General features: G+C 26.7%; 3 protein-coding genes across 3 annotated transcripts; 1 reads left to right on the top strand and 2 right to left on the bottom strand.

Moving 5' to 3' along the window:
• Nucleotides 1–4,300: 4,300 nt before the first annotated feature.
• CORC01_09929 (uncharacterized protein) lies at nucleotides 4,301–4,681 on the bottom strand (the record flags this gene model as incomplete). Its single annotated transcript, XM_022621558.1, has 1 exon — nucleotides 4,301–4,681. One exon carries the CDS (start codon nucleotides 4,679–4,681, stop codon nucleotides 4,301–4,303), a length of 381 nt encoding a protein of 126 aa, XP_022471984.1.
• Nucleotides 4,682–5,957: 1,276 nt separating this feature from the next.
• Nucleotides 5,958–6,398, top strand: CORC01_09928 (uncharacterized protein; the record flags this gene model as incomplete). The annotated part of the gene is made up of 1 exon (XM_022621557.1): nucleotides 5,958–6,398. A coding segment is annotated over one exon (441 nt), but the record flags the coding sequence as incomplete, so codon positions are not given.
• A 1,965-nt stretch (nucleotides 6,399–8,363) lies between these two features.
• On the bottom strand, nucleotides 8,364–8,507 carry CORC01_09927 (uncharacterized protein; the record flags this gene model as incomplete). The annotated part of the gene is made up of 1 exon (XM_022621556.1): nucleotides 8,364–8,507. A coding segment is annotated over one exon (144 nt), but the record flags the coding sequence as incomplete, so codon positions are not given.
• Between the last annotated feature and the right edge of the window lie 9,186 nt (nucleotides 8,508–17,693).

Raw genomic sequence — 17,693 nt, 5'->3', positions numbered from 1 at the left:
AGGTTTTTATGTCTATATAAAGGCGTAGTTTTACCTACTTAGACCTTTCTTTAAGCAAGCAACTCCTCATATAGTAATTCAACTATATTACTCTCTTTAACTCATAAAGCCTTCAGTTATTTACGCAATACTACCCCTTTATTTATATATTCTTGCTTCTATATGAATATTATATATTCTTATCTCTTTATAAGAATATATTTACCCTCTACCTCTTAAAGCTATCGTGCAAGAAAATATTATAATATAATCTAAGTTTAAGGCCCTATAGTAATAATAGCTTTTGCTTAGTAAGCTATGTTACGGAAAGTTATAAAATTATAAAAGGCGTAGGCGATTATAATAGATAACGATAGTATTAAACTTAGCGAATATAACTTACGTTATATCAATTAAATGTAATAAATAAAAGCGAAGCTTTAATTATTAATAATAATTATAATTCTTATTTTTATAAGGCTTCCTCCTCCGATAGCGATATACTTAAGCCCGCGATAAAAGGCTAAGGAAGCCGGTTTAGAGCTGCCGGGGCCGACTTAATAACCGCTTTATATACGGACTCGTTAAAACGATCGAATAATTTATATAATTATTACATAAGAAAGTATAATAATATAAAAAAGCGGGCGAGGGGTAAAGGCTTAATAAATATAAAGTTTAAAAGTAGAAAGCCGGGTATAAAGAGAAAGCGTTTTTTTTTTATTTTATAAGGGGGAGGGAAGAGGTAAAAGTAGTTAAAATAGATTTTTATATAAATAAACCTATTTATTTACGCGCATTTTAATATATAGAGCTATATAAATAAGGGAATATATTACTAAATCGTTTAAAAAGTAAAGGAAAATATAAAATACGAAATTCTAAATTTAACCTTATTATAAACTATAATTAATTAGTTAAAAGGTTACGTAAATTAATATACTACGTACGGTAGTAATTAAACACCTAGCTTTTCTTTATTATTATCCCTCGATATTTATTAAGAATTCGTAAAATAAGTAATTTATTTATATTTTATATTCTTATCTTATATAATATAAGAGGGTATTAATTTTCTTTTATTTTAAAAGAAGCGCCTATTAAAAAATACTTAAAATCTCGCCTAGGCCGATTTAAAAAACTTAAATTTTAATAACGGCGGCCGCTTTATATCGATAGCTAATAAGCCTGGCAGCCTCTATCTAGGGCTTTAAAAGCCTAAGGCTATTAATATTATAATTCGTTATATTTATTATAGTTTAATAGGCCCCGGAGTAGGGCTAAATATTATATACGCGACTATTTCCTTAGCGCGACCTACTTTTTCGCGATTAAAAAAGGGTTAAATAAGCGAGTTAAGCGAGTCGACCTACGATTAGTTGATAATTATACGCCGTGCTTTTATTAACGCCTAGATAGTATTTTCAAATTAATTACGACGCAAATAATAATACTTTACTCCTCCGTTTAATAGCGTAAATTCGGACCTCGTATATACTTAATTTTACCGCTAGCGTCTAAAAGGCTAATAACGATAAGTCTTTTAGCTAGCGTAGTTATTATAAGCCCTCGATAAATCCTTTTTTAATTTAAGGAAATCGTAGAGCACTTTTCGCTTTTTTATAATCAATTTCGACGCCGTAACCTAAGCCTAGTCGCCCCTTTTAGGTACATAATATAATAAAAATTAAGATTATCAAGTAAGCATAATTTAAATACATAGGCTAAGAGTACTTTAAAAGAACTAAATATATAAACATAAATTAAAATCGTTTTTGAATCCGCGTAAGATTTAATTAATAATCCGATTATAATATATTAATAAAAGTCTTATCGATTAGTATATTTAGTAAAAGCCTAATACAGTATCGTTATAGCGCGGTAAATAATAAATTAAGAGATCTATTTTAAAATATTTAATTTAAGATTTAACAAAAACGCTTTAATATTTATTTATTTCCGGCATAAGCTATTTCTAAAAATATTTAATTTAGATCTTTATTTTTTTTTAATAAAAGCTAATAATATACACACTATTAAAAAGAGCCCGTGCGCTCGGAAAGCTAAAAGAGGCTATTTTAATAAAATATATATTATTTTATACCGGGCCTAGCTCTAAGTATAGGCTATTTAATATTATTTATTTATAACTATTTTCTATTAACTGAGTTTAATTTTAGTAAATAAAAACGGGTAATTTTAGTTTATAACTTTACTATAAAGTATTTTAAAGTGCTTTCGACTAGCCTTAAAATTAACTTTAAGTATAGTAGGTACTGAAGCCAGCGTGCTAGAACGGGCGTGCACAGACGGGCGTGCTAAAATACGACGTCTAACATAGCCTATCTTGGCTTTAGAGTGGCTAGGTAGCCTATATTAGCTATTGTTATTAAGAGCTAAGCAATAGCGGCCCAGCGTGGGTTAGTGTCTCCTAGCTCCCCAGCTTTAGAAATAAGTAACTAGGGCCGTTTAACCGCTATTATTAAGAGTACTAATAGTATTAGCCTATTACTAAATATAATATTATTAATATCTCTCTAGGGATTTAATAGCGTTATTATAATTTAAATCGCTTAACTTAGTAGTTATATTTATAAACTTTAGAAACGATTATTTTAAAAGTTTTTATAAACGGCCGTGAATAGGGGCGGCGATTAATTATAAAATCGCTTTTTATTTAACTAACTAATTTTATTATATTTACCCTTTTTAAACTATTACTTTTAATTTAATATTTTAAACGTTAAGTTTAAAATAGCCGTTTTATACCGGATAACCCTATAGCAGTGCCTAGGGCCGTATTTTAGATAAGGGATATTAAAAATAGTTATAATTTATTTTTAGCTTACTTACCGTTGCGTACCGTAAATAAATCTTTATAATATTTTTAATTCTTTAAGCTTATAAGCTTTTTTTTAAAGCTTTTATAGATATTAAATACTTAAATATATTAAATTTATAGTTTATATTCTTACGGTTATGTAAACTACCCGATTATAAATCGCGATAAAAAAGGGCCTTAGACTAACGGTACGTCGAAACGTTACGACTTTATCATTACTATTAATATTGTTTTTATAAAAATATTTTTTTTATCGTTTTTTATTTCGTTTCGCCGTAGGTTATTTTATTATTTTAGTATATTTTATATAGATAAACGAGGACGTTTTCGAAATATAGTATAGTGCTCTTAGCCTTATAGTGCTCTTATAAAGTAAATAAATTAGTTTTAAGAAGCGTTATTAATAAGCCTTATTAAGAACGATTAGGAAATAAATAGGTCTTTTTATAATCCCGGTCACGCTATTACCCTAGACCCCTTTCGCACTTTCCCTTAGCGAACTTACTTAAGTAAACTCCTACGTACGCAGATTCTCTTATATAAATTTCTATATATACGTTTTTACTTAAGCGTATTTCTATATAGGCGGCTTTGCGTAAGCGTATTTTTATATAAGCGGCTCTATTTAAGCGTATTTTTATAGAGGCGGCTATACTTAAGCGTATTTTTATATAAGCGGCTTTGCTTACGTACGTTCTTACGTACGTAGGTATACTAAAATATTTTTTTATATATATAGCTAGTCTATAGTGTTTATTAGTATAAAATATATATTAAAGCATATCTAGGCTCTGGTTTTATAATTATAAGTTAAAATATTTATAGTATAAGTTTCCTATTCGATCCGTATTTAAGCTAAACCTTATTAATATATTTTTAAGACTTTATAATTATTAAGGTTATAGGTTCCGTAAGCGGCTTAAAAAATAAATTAAAAACTTAATAAGCTACATTTAAATATAGGATATAACAAAATAAATAAAAAAGAAATAATGCGCCGCTAAAAAAGGGGTTTGTTAATACCTTCGATATTACCTTAACACGAGGTACAGTGCTTAGTTAACGGAATACCGATATATTTAGCGTATTAATATATTTATTTAACGATGAAAGTCTCTACTCCCTGTATAGCTACCTTTACTAAGATCGTAGTAACTTTACGTCCTAATTAACAACATTGGCCGCACTCACTTACGTATACCACTCATATCGTCCATGTTGACGATCTGGCACTTATTCACCTCTGAAGCCGTGTTTCCATCCCCACATCAGCTGGCATATGTTATGTCTCTGATTAGCCCGATCAGCAGTGAGACTGGACTCAGGAATTTCAGCGCGATACGGTCGAGAACGCGGTTCAAGAGCTGGTCGATGAGGCATACAACACCGAGTAACTCCGAAGGAAATTGGGCTCACAGGGGACCGTCATGTTTGAGAGCCATACGAACCTTGGTCAAACTGATGACGCTGTATCCCAAGCTATGGAACACGTGTCAGAAATAATGCCCAAATAGCCCCGCGGTTGAAATTTCCGACTCGTGTGTCGGATATACATAGTTTCGCTGATTTCTTGGAGAGCTTTAGTACACATGACCTAACGTTGGCAAATATCAACAACAGCGAGAACGAAAGTTTTGAAAACAGCACCAAATTGATCGAATCACGCCCGCTCGCGCTCGCAGAGGTCACTATGGGCACAATGCTATCCTCGGCATTGATTCTACATCTAAAGGGCCTGCTCGTGGCCGCGAGCGGGCTCTGACTACAAAAAATCCGAGAGCAAGCTACAAAGCACGACATATCAATAGACAACACTATCGCTACCTCCGCTGGCGGGTTACCGGTTATCACGCAAAGCATAACGACCGCGCCTAAACATATATCAACATAACAGCTACCGATAGGTTATGGGTCGCCTATCACCCCCGACAAAGTTTGCAACGTCCCGCGACAGCAACGACGACGAGCCCGACAGAACAGTATCACCTCCTGCACAGAGAAAGCACAGACACTAGGCATGCTACGATCGATGCCGCAAAATACTACAGATCACAGACAGATTGGTCGCCTGTCGCCCCAACCGCGAAGAAGGATTGTCGCCTCTTCGACGCACGACAATGTCTGCGGAATCTGTGCACGAGCTCTCATACTCAGTAATCGGACGAATTTTCCAGACTTCGTCAACAGATCTAGAACGACGACCGAGCGGCACTTCCAACTTCCACGTTCCTGGAGCATCGGAGGCGAGTCTGGCCAACATGGGGGTGGAGCATTACCCACAACCTGCGGGCAACGATGCATCTACTTCTAGCTTAGAGCCAAAAATTGTCTCCGAAGAGTGGGTACATGTCAGACCTAGACATTGCATATCCGAGTCGTGCATTCAACCCATGCTCGAGTCCCTATTACAATAAGGGATATAGGCATTATGGCCTTGAAACCTTGTTCTGTTTCTTGTTTTAAGTTAGCCATGTGTCAATAACAACATCATATCATTCGCTTAGTAGGTAATAGACCAATATGCACATTCTAACTGGCTGCCAAGCTGTCGCCTGACAATACACCACAGAGGCAAAAGTAGCCTCAAATCAACCTCTCGCCGGCGAGATCTATTTCTGCGGTAAATAAATAATCACCCACGGCCTGCAGTACAGTATGTACTGAAAAGGGATGTTAGAGTGGACTCCTTCGATAGTGAAGTCGAGTCCCTCCGGAGACGGGATAGCAGTCTAGGAAGACTCCGTACTAAAGTTACGAAATACTTCTAGCTTAGGATCCGGCGGAGCCCTTTACGCCTCTTACCGTATCCACGATAGCGCTACATATTCGTTCTTAAAGTTAAGTAGAATATAGGGTAAGATTTACATTTTACTAATTTACGTTCAAAGTAGCGACTTATATTCCGATCTACTTTTTATACTTCGCTTTAAATCGATATTATATAAAATCGTTTATTTAAGCGTTAATTCCAAAGCTATTTATAATTTATTCGTTTAATATATAAAAGTAGTTATAAGCCAGCGATCGCCCTATTCTCCGTTTTAAAAATCCTAATAAATAGTAGTTCTTTTAACTTATAGCTATAGCTACCTTAACTATTAATAACGCCGGTAAAGACTAGTTAAGAATTTAATAGCTTATTTTTAAAAATAATAGTTTTTTAAAAATACTCTCTAATAAAGGCCTTTTTTTATTCTTAATTAAGGTCGACCTATTCGATATTCTTAATAAAAAAAACCGACCCAAGTTTTATCTACTTTTTACGCTTATATATATAGAAAAAGTAATAACAGAGCGATTCCTAAGCGGATTAGCGATAGACCTAGAGTTAATTATTTTATTTAAAACTTTTTTTAAAAACGGTAATAAGCTTAATAAGACGAGCTTAATATTAAAGATTAAGGCGGCTAAGACTATAATCTATTTATACTTATATAATCTTTTTTATCCCGACGCTGTCGAAAAAGAGATATACGCTTTTTTAAACGTTTTTATTATAAATAAAGTGTTACGGCCAGCTAGTCGTAGTGAGGTTTGTATTAACAGAAGTCAGGGCTGCGATACTTATAAACAATAGTCGTCTTTAGAATAGCTTTAAAGAAGCTATTATCTATAAGTCGTTAAGTAAGAAGGCTTTAATAATTAATCGTAATCTTATTAATAAGGTTTTTAATAAAAATAGCTAAAAGTAATCGTTAAATTTAATATAAAAATTAATTATTAAAAAAGCTATAGAAATCTATCCTCAAGCTTAGCTTAGGCTATCCTATATATAAATCTTAATTATAAATATATCTTTTATAATATTTTATTTACTATTATCCGGTCGTTTATTAAACGGTCGTCCGTCCTATATTTTTATAATCGCTCGTTTTATTTATTTATAGGCGTTTATTTTTTATTTTATCGTACGATCGTAATTATATAACTTATTTATAATTTTTTTATCCTAAAAGGGGTCGTTTAAGTTCTTATTATTATATATATAATATAATAGCCGCCGTAAGTCTTTTAAAACAAGGCCTTAATTTAATAATATATATTAAATCGTAATATTAACTCCTCTTTTTAAAAATCTAATCTTTAAGCTTATAAATAAGTTATTTATTCTTAAATTAAGGAATCGTTAAATATTTTTATTAAAATATATTAACGTTATATTAAGTCGAATCGAAAAATCGAAATTATAAATAGCTACGTTTCGTCGCTATTTATTACGTATTATTTATTTTTCTAATAAAAATATATAAATAATACCGTATTTAAATTATCGTTCTTAAGGTATTTATTACTTAGTTTTTCTTAATTCTAATATTTATAAAATATACTATTATTTAAGTATTTCGTACGATACTTTTATTAATACTATCTATATTTATAAGTTTCTTAAAGACTATTTCCTATAAGTTTTAATTAATAAATATAATAAATCGTTTAATAATAAAATCCGATCGTTTTAATTATAAAAAATAAATAAAAAAGTCGCGGTTTTAAAAAAAAATTATAAAATTATAAAAAAAGGCTAAGGCCTATTAAAAGGCTTAGACTAAATTAAATAAGTCGTTATCTAAGTTAAAACGCCTTCGTTTTTAAAAACGAATAGTATTTAAAAAAAGTCGTATTATATTAAAGGAATTTTTTAAAAATACTAAGAATATTTCTTTAATAACCCGGGAGGCGTAAATTAATAATATTTTTAATATTATCGATTAGGACGCCGTAATAGCTAAGAGTGCTAAATTTAAATTTAATTTTAGTACTCTTTAAAAAGCTATTAAGAATTTTAAAGGTTTATAATAGGTTCTTATATATTATCTTCATATCTATAGTCCTTTTATTTAATAAAGTACTTTTCCTAATCTTCCTTAGTTCGGTAGTCGATAACTCGCTTAACCTCGTATTCTAATTTATTAAATTCGATAATAATACGATCTCTAATATATAAGCTTTTAAATACTAGTTTTAAAAATAAAATATAAAAAACTAAGTAATATCGTATTATATTTAAGAGTTTTAATTTAAAATTAACTAATAAAACTGTTTTAATAATTTCGAAAAGTCTAAGTTTTTTATAATCTAATTTATCATTTAGTCGTTTTATTTTAATATTATAACGAAAAAAATATACGTTATCTCCTTTTTTTAAAATTGATTTACTAACCTTTAATCTATCGGCGTACTTTTTTATATATTACTATATAAACTCAAGGTCTAAAGAGGCTTCCCTTTAAATCTTCTTAAGTTTATTTATATCTATTACGGCTTTTACAGCTTATAATCCTTTACGTACTTCTCTATATATAATTAATTAAAATCTATAATTAAAATAAAAAAGGGATTCTTTCGTACTTTCGCTAACTACGCTATTATATATAAATTAAGCTATTAATAATAGTATTACCTAATTATTTTAATTATAATTTATATAATAGCGGAAGTATATTTTAAAAATCTAATTAATTTTTTCCGTTTATTTATTAGTTTATAAATAAAAAGAAATTAATCGTTTATAATTTATACCGAGCTACGAGATTAAAAATCTTTAAAACTTAACGATAAACAGCTTACTTTTATCAAAAACTATTTCTTTAAATAAACCGTAGTTAATAATAATTATCTTAAAAAAGGTATATATTAATTCTTTAATATTACTTATTTCTTTATATAATATAAAATAGGTAAATTTAGTAAATCGGTTGACGATAACCAAAATACTATCGTATTATATATTTATTAATAATTCCTTAGACTTTAATAATTTAACGATAAAGTCTTAAAAAATTAAATACTATGCCTTTAAAAGCATTAATAATAATTATAGTTCTTTATAAAGCTTATAAAAACTATTTTTATTTTTTTTATAAATATCGTAGTTTTTAATAGCCTTAGCGACTTCTACTCTTATAGCGGTTTTATTATAATATTAATAAATCCGTTTTTATATCTTTATAACACCTTAATAACCGTATACTTAAGCACTATAAACTTCTATAATAAGCTTAAGAATTATTTTTCTAAACGGGCTAATATTAACTTTTCTAATTATTATAAAAAGTTTTATAATAAACATAAAATCACCGTTATCGTCGTATTTAAAAATTACTTATATTTCCTTAAGGACCGTAACTTCGTAATTAAATTATTTATTAAAAGCGTTTATTTTACCGTTTTTTAAACCTTTTTAATAAATAATTTAAAAATTAAACTTTAATAAGAATTCGCTCTATCTAATTTATCATTTATTTAAATTCTTATTTATTATAAAGTTCGTAAAGTTTTTATAATCTATATAGATAATAATTTCGTATTTAATTTTTAAAAGTTATAATCTCTATTTTTTAAAAGCTTTAATTATAATTATTAATTTTTTATTATAAATTTACTAATTTAATTCTATTTTATAAAATACTCTAAAATAGAATATATAAAAATAAAGTACTTTTTATTAATCTTGTTATTTTAAAATAACTCCTATAGCGAAGTCTAAGGCGTTAATTTTAATTTTGAATAGTTTCTTTAGGTTAAGGATTATAATTATTAATTCCAAAATAACTAAGTCTTTAACTTTATTAAAAGTTTTTTTATATTTTTTATTTTAAATAAAAGTTATATTTTTTTTTATTAGATTATTAAAAAGTTTAATAATATTAATATAGTTTTTAAAGAATTATTAATAAAAGTTAACGAATCTTAAAAATAATTATACGTTTTTAATATTAATAAATATAAGTTAGTCCTTAATTACCGTTATTTTAAATACTTATATATAAATTTATCTTAACGTAATTATATAGCTAAAAAAATCTATTTTTTATATATAGAATTCGTATTTATTAAACTTAGCAAAAAGCTTTATATTTTAAAGTTTTTAAAATACTATATAAACGTATTTCTTATACGTTTTAAAATTAAAAAAGAAAATAAAGATATTATTAAAATAAACGATTATAAAAATATCGACGTACTCCTTAAGTATATAATTAATTATTATTTAAAATATAGTAGGTATATTAATAAGTTTAAAAAGTATAACTAAGTATTTATAAAGTCCTCTATATATTTAAAATACCGTTTTTTATTCGTCTCTTTTTTTAATTTTAATCTAATTAAATACTCTTTTAAAATCTATTATAGTAAACTATTAAGCTCCGTATAATATTTCCTTAAGTTTTAAAATAAAAAGTAATAGATAGTAATTCTTTTTAATAATCTCGTTAAGTTTTTTATAATCGATTATAAATCTAAACTTCTTTTTTATTTTTTTAAATATAAAAAAGATTAATATTTTTACTAAAAAAAATAATAATCTTATATAACCTTTTTTAAATCTATCGTTAATATACTCATTAAGTTCGTTACGTTTAAATTAATTTATAAAATATAATAGGTAAAACTTAAGCTATATCCCTTCTTTTAATTCGATTTCTATATCTTAATTATTATATTTTAATAATCTTATTTCTTTTTTTAAAATAAATAGTTTCGTATAAATCCGGTACTTTTCGGGTATAATTTAAAATAGGTCCGATTTTCGATCGTCTATACTAAATACGAATATTTTAATAAATTTTATTATTTTAATAAAAGCGATATATCTAATTTATTTTTATTCGTTAGGTATTACGTAAGACTCGTTTAAACCCTTTTTATTAAATCGTTTAATAACTAAATCTATTTAATAAAGTTAGCCAGTTCTCTAATTTATTCGTAAATTATATTTTCATAACTACGAGATTCTTAAAATAACGTCGGTATCTCCGATCTTTATAATATCGTATTTTAATTATTCTAATTAATTATTAATATATATCGTAAGGTATATAGTCTCCTAATTAATATATCCGTTATTATAATTAACTTATTCTCCTTCTACCGTTTATAAAATATACAAGTTCATTTTCTATACCTATAATAATTTATATTTATTTACCGTTCTTAATAAAATAAAAATTCCTTAAGCGCTGCTATTAATAATAGCGCTTATATTATATCCGTTTATTTAAAATTTAAATTATAAATATTCCTTATTAAAAAGTATTATAAAATATAAAAACTTATTTATTTTAGCCGCTTTTCGTTATTTTTTTACGATTAATATATTTAGTTTTTTAATATCTTAAGGGCTAATATTTATCCTTTTTTTATAAACCGTTCGTAATTAATTATTAAATCGGGACGCCTTTATCTTTTAATAAGTAAATATAATACGTTAATAATATTATAAATATCGTTTATTTCTTCGTTAGTAAGTTCTCTCCCTTTAAAAAATAATTTATAATTTCTAAATGCTTTAATATTAAATTATATATTTAGAATATATCGGTTATATAAATAGTTTTTTAAATCTTTAATAAGCTAATCTAGTTTTTTTTAAAAACTTATAAATTCTTATTATTCTAACTATTTATCTAAATCGGCTTCCTTTTTAATAATAAAATCGTCAATATCGGGCAATATTTTATAATCGATTTTTAATTAAGCACGTCGTTGAGCGACGTCACAAAATTCGTCCGAGTTATAAAACGAATATTAACCTATTAATTATTCGTAATTTAATATATTAATATTATTTAAAAAGGGGTCGTAATCCAGTCCCTCAGTATTAAATTCTATAAATATATTATTAATAGTTTTTTTATTTAAATTATTTAGCTTAATATTTTTTTTAAACGTAGGGAAGTTTTATTCTAAATAAAGCATATTATTTTTTATTATTATTTTAAATTATTTATATAACCGCTATTATAAAATAATAAGAACTATTTTTATAATTAAATATCAAAAAATATAAGTATTTACCGTATAATATATTTCGCTTAGTTCTTTAATATATTAATAATAACGTTCTTTTAACGTCTAAAGTCCGTATATTAAATATATAATATCTATTTCTTTATCGATTTCGTATTTTAATTAAAAAAGGTTTTCTTTCGTTTTAGCTTTTAATCGTCTTTAGAGTCGTTATTAAAATAAAGCGAATATTACTTTTATATTTAATCGTTTTTTTTTTAATAATCGGCCGGTTTTATAATAATTAGCTAAAATATAGATATAGTTTTTATTATAATTTTTTATTATTAAAGGGCGCTATTCGTAATATTAAATTATTTTATTAAGTACTTATCGTATTATATAAATAAATTTATTTAGAATTCGTATTTTATAAACTAAAATCTCTTTTTCTAATTAAAATAGGTCGTCCTTATTTTTAACTACTATCCTTTTTTCTAATCTATTTCTTATTATCGTAAAAGTTTATATTCACTTAGGAAAGCTAATAGGTTATACTCTAACTACTTCGTATATTATTAATAGTATTTAAATATACTTTTTATTATAGTCTTCGATAGTCTTAAGATATTAAACTATTTCTTATTTATTTATTATAATAAAAGTTCTATTAAAAAGTTTTTTAAAATACTATCCTAATTATTTTTTACTATCTCGGTAGGTAAAGTAGTTATCGTCGTAATATATAGTTTATAAAAGTAATTTATAAAGTATTTTTTTAGAAATAATATTAATCTATTTCTTAAGGATAGGTCGTTATTAAATTCGTTTAGGCTATTTATAATCTTTAACTATATATCCTAACTTATCGTAATTATAATATTTAAATTCTTTTTTTTAGTAAGATTAGTTTCGCTTTATTATATTAAAGTTTATAAGTCCGTTATATTATTTATAAGTAATAGTTTATTAAGGATTATTATTCCTATTATAATAGTATTTTTAATTAAAGTTATATTAAAGTTATTATTAATATTTACGTCTTAAATTAGGTTCCTATCGTCGGTCTTTTTTTTTTTTTTTTATTTATAAAAACGGTTATCGATTTTAATTATAAGTTTAGTATATTAAAAAAAATTATTTAGTCTGTCGAGCTTAATAAGTTCGTCCTTAATTTCGTACTTTAGTTTTTAATAAAATATAAAGATTTTAGAATCGTTAATATAGTTAAGCTAAGCGCTAAGGCGTTTAAACTTAATTAAGTAATTTTTTACCGATTTAATTTATTAAAATTACGATATATTACGCTCGGCTTATCGTTTTTTATTTAAATCTTAAAAAAGTAATTTAAATACTTCTTTAAATCTTTTAAAATTATAATAAATATTTCGTACTTCGAAAGAATATTCGTTAAGAATTTCCTTATTAAAATATTCTTTTTAAAAGGGCTCGAACTATTTAAAAGCTTGTCCTTTAAAAAAGCTAACGGCGTATACGACCTTCTTAATTTCGTTATTAAAATCTCTTTAATAAAAATTTTAAAAGTTTTTAATTTAAATTAAAAATCCTTTTAAAATTTTAAAAGTCCCGTCGAAAATAATAAATATATTAAATTTAAACTTTTATTATCCTTTACTAAAAAGGGTAGTAACGATATTAATAATACTTTAAAACGTATTTACTTAGTTAGTAAAGTTTAAAGCCTTTTAATATTCGTTCTCAAATTTTTTAAACATAGCGTTAAATATTCTTTATATTTTAATAATATCGTAATCGTTTTTAATTTAAGCTTTTATTAATTAAGTAATAATAATATTAAAAAGGTCCATTAATTTTTTATTATATTAAATATTTTAATTAATAACGCGGCGTATTTAAACGTATATTATTTTATTAAGGACCGCGTCTTTATTAAAATTATATTTAACGTTAGGTATTTTTACGTTTTTTTCGGTTTAAATTAGCTCGGCGTTTAAAACCTAGGGCTTCTTACCTTTATTAAAAAAAGATTCGATAAATATTATTCGTACTATTTAATAAGTTTTCGTAAAGTTAACTTACTAAATAAAAGTAATTAAAATATTATAACTAGCTAATTATAATAAGGTTTATATTAATAAAAATCGGGGCTATAATATTTATAAATAATAGTCGTTTTTAAAATAGTTTTAAAAAAGCTATTATTTATAAATCGTTAGGTAAAAAGGCTTTAATAATTAATTATAATTTTATTAATAAGGTTTTTAGTAAAAATAGCTAAAAATAATCGTTAGATTTAATATAAAAATTAATTACTAAAAAAGTTATAGAAATTTATCTTTAAGCCTAGCTCGGGCTATTTTATATATAAATCTTAATCATAAATATATCTTTTATAATATTTTATTTATTATTATCCGGTCGTTTATTAAACGGTCGTCTGTTTTATATTTTTATAATCGCCTATCTTATTTATTTATAAACGTCCGTTCTTTATTTTATTATACGATCGTAGTTATATGACTTATCTATAGTTCTTTCGTCCCGAAGGGGGTCGTCTAAGTTCTCACTACTATATATATAGTATAATAGCCGCCGCAGGTCCTGTAGGGCAGGGCCCTAGTCTAGCAATGCGTATTAGGTCGTAATATAAAGGGGACGAGATAGTGACCGCCTCCTTATCTATAAATAACTTTACAAAACCTACTAATTTATTAAATTTTTACTAAGCGAAAAAAGAGGCCGGTTAGAAAGGTAGAAAGTCTCAAGCCGACGGGCTCTTCGTCAGTTTATCAAAAAGTACTTACCCTAACCATAATAGAACGTTTATTAAGAAATAAGAGCTATAGCGGACGGCACGCTTTAATAACGGAGTAATAGAAAACGCAGAGAAAACTTATTTATTATATAATAAAAACGTACGTATATATATTTTAATAGATACAGGTTTAGGTAGTTTTAATCAGACCTGTTTATTAGTTCGCGGTGTGTACTTAATAATAAGCTAGCTTTGATATTCTTTCAGCTCTGACTAAACGAATAACGAACTATCTAGGCTCACTACGATAGTATATAGCTAAATGATATAACCAATTGCGTCCATGAGAATAGGCCGTTCATGGCGTGAACGGAGGCTCAAGTGGCTGGCGGGTTCGCGCCATTCTAGATTTTGAAATTTGAAGAAGCCCTATTTGCGTTCCGATCTCGCCGTTCATGAAGCTGTGGTCTGTTTTGCGGGCCGGTCAGTAGAGACAGCGACGATACCGACGAAGCCGATACCGACCGACTTCAAGATCTAGATCCTTGCCTAATTAAGCTAATTACGCGGAACTCTATAAAACTCCTATATTTGCCGCCAGAGTACCGGTCCCGGAATTCGGCCGGGGTAGCGTCTATAGTGGCTATCGCCTGTGCTTTAGACCGGGTTTTGGTTTTTCGGTTCTGAGGACGAGCAAGGTGTTTAATAGTCCCTCCCCCTTTATATTTTATTTCTTTCTTTCTCTATTTCTTTTACCTTATTTTATAATATAACGTATTTTTATTTTCTTTATTATCGCGTACTATAGGAAAAATATAAAAAGAGCCGCTTTTTTATAATTTATTAGCGTAATATAATTAATTTCTAAACGTTTCGGTCTTATTTATATAAGTTTAGCTATTTATTAAATTCTAGTAGTCTTGTTTACGATTAGCTTATCCCTTATAAATACGGTAGCTAGCCTTTTCTCGTTATTATTTTAACTAATAAGTTTTATATCTATTAAGAAAAATGTAGTGGCTTAGAGGCGGATAATTTCTACTCCCTAAATAAACCTCTTCATTAATATACGCTACGTTTACTACTCACTTTATATACTTATAATAATAAGAGGTAAAAATAAAACCGCGATAATTCCCGGCGGCCAAAACGGAAGTACAGGGGAAAAATAAGCATACTTAATTCTATTATTCTAACCGTATAACTACTTCTATAGCTCATTTATCTTATAAGACGAGTGACTTCTTTAGCTTAGTAGAGAAGTGGACTTGCAGCGTTCCAAAAGACCGGCCTGGAAAAGAACTTAAGAAACGGCTATGGATATTTTTCTATGAAAGGCCCTAGCCTTTTAGTTAAACTAAGAGTTCGTTCTCGTCTTTTAAAAAAGGGCTTTTGGACTTAGGAGACCGCCTCGTAGAATTTTACTTTTTTAATAAAAAACCTAAGGTCCGACTTATTAAAAAATAGCAATACGTTTATTATCGTTTTATAAACGGCTGCTCTTACTATAATTAAAATATCGTTATATATCTATTTATTATACGTTTTAAGACCGTATTTTTAAAAAACTATTTATCGTATTATGTAAAAAAGGATTCGAGGTCTATTTCGTTATTATTAAAAATAAAAAAGACCGGTAGGGTTATAATTCTATTTATTCTTATTTACTTTATAACCCGCTCTAACTTTTATATTAACTTTAATAATAATTATAATAACGTATTTTATAATTTTAAAGCCCTATTAATATTATTAGTCTTTTAAAAGCTTTTTTTACGATATTTACGTTTTAGCTAACGGTAGTAATTAAAATTATCTTTAAAACTTTAGGGCCTTAGTTAAACTCTACTAGCGTTAGCTTAATCTCTAATATAATTATTGTTAATTCGATTAGTACTATTCTTATTATTAAATTCCGGATCCGAATCGATATTAATATAAACGTTAACTAGTAGTTATAATTTATAACTACGGCGACGGATTAAAAATAATAACGTAGGAGGAGTATTTAGTACTATCGTTTTAATATTTATATATATTTCGTCCGCCGAAAATAATTAATTAGTAAAATAAAACGCCGTTTTTATAATTAATAGCTCCCTTCGGTTAGTTAAGCTTAAGATACTATCCTTACTAACGTTTAGCTTCGGATTAAAAGTCTCTTATTTTAAAAAAAATTAGTATATATAATTTTCGGTGTAATAAAGCGTATTTTAGCCTAGGGGTATTAAATTAAAATACGGTAATCTATATTTAGTTAAAGCTAGCCTTTATATCGTACCGTATTTTTCAGTAGTCCGTCTCAAGGATTCTAAGGCCTCTCTAACTTCTATATTACTTAATAATATAACTTATTAACTTTATAACCTAATTATAAAGCTATTACCGGCTGCTTAATTTATTTAAAGTAGCTACTCGGTGTAAGAGGGAGTGTTTTCTTAAGCAAGGGTCTCTAAGCTAATAATCGATATAATCTTAATCGAATTATAAATAAAAGCCGGGTCGGCTGTGTTCTTAGCAGCTTAGGGACCTGGATACGAGGGAAATATTATAATAGCGAAATCCCCGGACGGTAACGAGGGTAATAAGGCTAGCAAATCGTTAATAAACTAAACTACTAGCTTAGGCGAACTATTATATATAGTTAAGTTCACTATTATAAGCTCCTTAGCTAGGCTATGGCCTATATTACTTAACGTTAAGCAGCGTTTTATTTATAAATAATTTATATTTTTTAAAATAACTATATCGTAAATCGTTATTTTTAAAAAGGATCGGGATAATATAATCAGCTTTTTATTATTTTAGTTTATAATTTTATTACGTACGGTTATTATATTGTTTAAAGAAAATATCGCGGCTTTTCCTATTTTAAAATAAAAAAGACTAAGATTCTATTTTATAATATTATTAGTTACCGATAAATATATAATTTACGTTAGAGCCGAGTAAAATAAGATATTATCAAAATTAATAAATATTATCGGTTAAATGTTAAAAAGGTCTAAAGATTTAATATATAAAAAAATAAAAGTTTTGAAAGTTACTAAGTAAATACACTTATTTAAATAATCGATTTATAATAACGAGTTTAATATATTAACGCTTCTAAGGACCGGCGAGCGCGTTAAGATTTTCCCTTTAAACTTTAATTACTTACGTATATAACGTTTAAATAGTTTAAATATATTTATCCCCTGTTATTTATAAATATTATCGTATTATTACTAATTAATAATTACTAAGAATCTTCGCCCCTATAAATATTACTTAATATAAGACCGGCCTCCTAAAGTCCCGTATATATTTCTTAATAATTCCCGAAGTAGCTATTAGCCTAATAAGGTTTTAAAGATAATATCCTCGGCGTAATATATTAATATAAAAACTAAATAGGCTATATCG

This window comes from Colletotrichum orchidophilum (genome assembly GCF_001831195.1).
Source record: "Colletotrichum orchidophilum strain IMI 309357 chromosome Unknown Scaffold_93.1, whole genome shotgun sequence".
Taxonomy (NCBI): Eukaryota; Fungi; Ascomycota; class Sordariomycetes; order Glomerellales; family Glomerellaceae; genus Colletotrichum; species Colletotrichum orchidophilum.
Note: the sequence above shows the minus strand (reverse complement) of the source record. Positions and strands in the feature narration are given on the sequence as shown.